General features: G+C 41.6%; 1 protein-coding gene across 1 annotated transcript in view; it reads left to right on the top strand.

Moving 5' to 3' along the window:
• Cul5 (cullin 5) overlaps positions 1 to 3,916 on the top strand; it is a 49,021-nt gene that overhangs the window by 12,009 nt on the left and 33,096 nt on the right. The window contains exon 3 of the mRNA XM_021206450.2: positions 2,206 to 2,305. Coding sequence (XP_021062109.1) covers positions 2,206 to 2,305 — 100 coding nt within the window. The remainder of the gene's footprint in view (positions 1 to 2,205; positions 2,306 to 3,916) is intronic.

The following is a 3,916-nucleotide window of genomic DNA, read 5'->3' as shown; positions in this document are numbered from 1 at the left end:
TCCTCAGTTGAGAATTCTTTGTTTGGCTCTGTGCCCCATTTTTTAATGGGGTTATTTGAATTTCTGGAGTCCAGCTTCTCTTATATTTTATGGTTGTGAACCTAGCCTTAACGGCTGAGCCATCTCTCCAGTCCTGGAGTCCAGCTTCTCAAGCTCTTTGTATATTGGATATTAGCCTCTATCAGATTTAGGATTGGTAAAAATCCTTTCCCAATCTGTTGGTGGCCTTTTTGTCTTGTTGACAGTGTCTTTTGCCTTACAGAAGCTTTGCAATTTTATGAGTTCCCATTTGTCAATTCTTNATTTTACAGCACAAGCCATTGCTGTTCTGTTTAGGAATTTTTTCCCTGTGCCCATATCTTCGAGGATTTTCCCCACTTTCTCCTATTTAATTCCACAGGCCACATTGTTGTTAGCAAGCAAAACCAAATAAGTTGGTTAGTGAAAGTGAATGATCCACCAGTACTGGGAAGCTGTCCATGCTGGGCTTCCCAGATCAGCCAGCTAATTCAGCTCAGATCTTGGCATCAGGTGGCTGTTCTGTGTTATTCTCGGTCTTGCTTACCTGTCACACCACTGAGGTGAGCAAAATTTGCAAGTTTTCTTGATGGCAAGTGCAGAAAGAAGTGGGAGTTGTCTCAGCTGTTCCATCAGTTGTGCAGTAGGTGTGACTGCGCCTGAACGGAAAGCACTCACAGCAGTTTAGAAAATCAACTCTGACCATTTTCACTGAAGAAGGGGAAGCTTTGAGCAGTAGTTCTGAAAAAGCACAGCTTAGTGATCGTTCCTTTTACCTGCACTCTTGTCTTCCCAGGTGCTGTTTATCAATTTTTTTCATTTATTCAGAGCTATGAGAACAAAAGTATTCATTTAAATAGAAATACAGTATTATAACATAACTAGAAAGACATGGAGTGTTTATGAGTTGGTCAGGTTGAAATCTCCAAATTTCACAACTTCTTTTTTTTTTTTTTTAAAGATTTATTTATTTATTCTATGTAAGTACACTGTAGCTGTCTTCAGACGCTCCAGAAGAGGGCGTCAGATCTCGTTACAGATGGTTGTAAGCCACCATGTGGTTGCTGGGATTTGAACTGAGGACCTTCAGAAGAGCAGTCAGTACTCTTAACCGCTGAGCCATCTCACCAGCCCCCCAAATTTCACAACTTCTGAGAATAGGTTTACATTGCAATAGAAAAAGATCCTAAGTTACATGATATATTAAATATTAGAACATACTCAAAACCTTACAAGATCAATTACCAAGTAGTATAACTGGGAAAAATTACAACCAAAGTATAGTCAGGGGCTAGGGAGAAGATTCAGTAGATAACAGTTCTTTCAATACGAGCATGAGTACCTGAATTTGGTCCCCAGAAATGGTGTGTGTGTATTATGCATGTGCATGCATAAGCCCATGTGTATGTGTATGCAGAGGCCAAAGACTGACAAGGTAGAAGGGAGGAAGCAAATGCTTTACTTGCTAAACCTGGACCTCACCAATTCAACTCCATTGGCTTACTGTGCAAGCCCCCCCTCCCCCCCATGTTGGGACTGCAGGCATGCACCACGGTCCTGGATAACAAAAAATTATAGCAATTAACTTTGGGGATAGAGATTAGAGACAGGGACATACTTTTGTCATGAGTTTGGTGTTTTGTTTGTTGTCTTGTTTTTCAACACAAGGTTTTTCTGTGTAGCCCTGGCTGTCTTGGAACTCCCTTTGTAGACCAGGCTAACCTGGAACTCAGAGACCCACCTGCTTCTGCTTCTTGAGTGCTGAGATTAAAGGCTTGTGCAACCACCACCTGGCTTGTAATACCTTTCTATACAGCACAGAGAGAATTAAGAAAGAGAGCAGCTGGGAAGGAGGTGATGCTGCACATCTTTAATTGTCAGCTCTGGGGAGGCAGGTAGGTGGTTTTCTGTGAACTTGAGACCAGCCTAGTTTACAAGAACAAGTTCTATGACTGCAGGGGCTATACAGAGAAACCCTGTCTAAGCAACAAAAAAGCAAAAACATAAAACAACAATGACAATGGAAATAATAGTAGTAGAAAGTTACCTGTTTTGAGATACCTTACAAAGAGTGCTTAGTTCTTATGAGTGGTCCATGGAAACTGTGCTAGCATAGAACATAAGATGAATGCTTGTCTGTATGCCTGTTTCACTACTGATCTTTATCCATCTGATTTATTTTTACAGGGATGTACATGCTGTCTGTCTCTGGGATGATAAAGGCTCATCAAAAATTCATCAGGCTTTAAAAGAAGATATTCTTGAGTTTATTAAGCAAGCACAGGCTGTAAGTTCTACACATTTTCCATGTTTATTTTACACTTTTTTCTGTTTAGTGCAAGGTGCCAATTCCAGAGGCTTAGACTCTTGGCTAATAAATAAGCATGGACTGGATCAGTGAGCCACAGCCTCACATCCTTAGATTACTTCGTATGTTTGGGTTGGTTGGTTTTTGAGACAGGGTCTAACTGTAGCTCTGGCTGTCCTGGAACTCACTATGGAGACCAGGCTGGCTTCAAACTCAGAACTGCCTACCTCTGCCTTCTCAGTGCTAGGGTTAAAGGCGTGCGACACCATACCTAGCCCCAGGGGTTGCTTTTAAAAACTTTATGTCTGGTGCTAGAAAGCTGCTCTGGGTTAAGAACATGTACTGCTTTTACAGAGGACTGGAGTTTGGTGTCTAGCACCCATATCATATCACCCACTCATAAGCTGCTTGTAACTTTGACTCCAGGGGTCCAGTGTTTCTAACGTATGGACACCTTCACTCAAATCAGATAATACACAACTACACATAATTAAAAGTGAAATAAATATTGAAAATGCATATCTAGCTGGGAGAGGGCTAAGTTAATAAAGTATTTGGCTTGCAAGCACAAGGATAGGAGTTTGATTCTCAGAACTCAAGTTTAGAAAAAGCCAAGTGTGGGCCAGTGAGATGGCTCAGTGGATTAAGGTACTTGCCATCAATCCTGACATAACTTGATTTTAATATCTAGGACCCACATGGTGAACCTACAAGGTAAAAGTTGTCCTCTTGCTTCTATATGTATGCTATGGGGTTATACCCATCCTGCACATAAGTAAATGAATATAATAAGTGGAGAAAGAGGAACACTCCTCCATTGCTGGTGGGATTACAACCACTCTGGAAATCAGATCAGCGGTTCCTCAGAAAATTGGACATAGTACTACCTGAGGACCCAGCTATACCACTCCTGGACATATACCCAGAAGATGCTCCAACATATAATAAGGACACATGCTCCACTATGTTCATAGCAGCCTTATTTATAATAGCCAGAAGCTGGAAAGAACCCAGATGTCCCTCAACAGAGGAATGAATACAGAGAATGTGGTAAATTTACACAATGGAGATTGTAACTCGGCTTTATTAAAAGCAATGAATTCACCGGACAGTGGTGGTCCATGCCTTTAATCCCAGCACTTGGGAGGCAGAGGCAGGTCTATTTCTGAGTTCGAGGCCAGCCTGGTCTACAGAGTGAGTTCCAGGACAGCCAGGGCTATACAGAGAAACCCTGTCTTGAAAGACAAAAACAAAAAACAAAAACAAAAACAATGAATTAATGAAATTCTTAGGCAAATGGATGGAACTAGAAAATATCATCCTGAGTGAGATAACCCAATCACAAAAGAACACACATGGTATACACTCACTGATAAATGGATATTAGCCCAGAACCTTGGAATATCCAAGATACAATTCACAGACCACATGAAGGTCAAGAAGAAGGAAGATCGAAGTGTGGGTACTTTGGTCCGTCTTAGAAGGGGGAACAAAATACCCATGGGAGGAAATACAGAGACAAAGTGTGGAGCAGAGACTGAAGGAAAGGCCATCCAGAGATTGCCCTACCAGGGGATCCATCCCATATTC

This window comes from Mus pahari, chromosome 10 (assembly GCF_900095145.1).
Source record: "Mus pahari chromosome 10, PAHARI_EIJ_v1.1, whole genome shotgun sequence".
Taxonomy (NCBI): Eukaryota; Metazoa; Chordata; class Mammalia; order Rodentia; family Muridae; genus Mus; species Mus pahari.
Note: the sequence above shows the minus strand (reverse complement) of the source record. Positions and strands in the feature narration are given on the sequence as shown.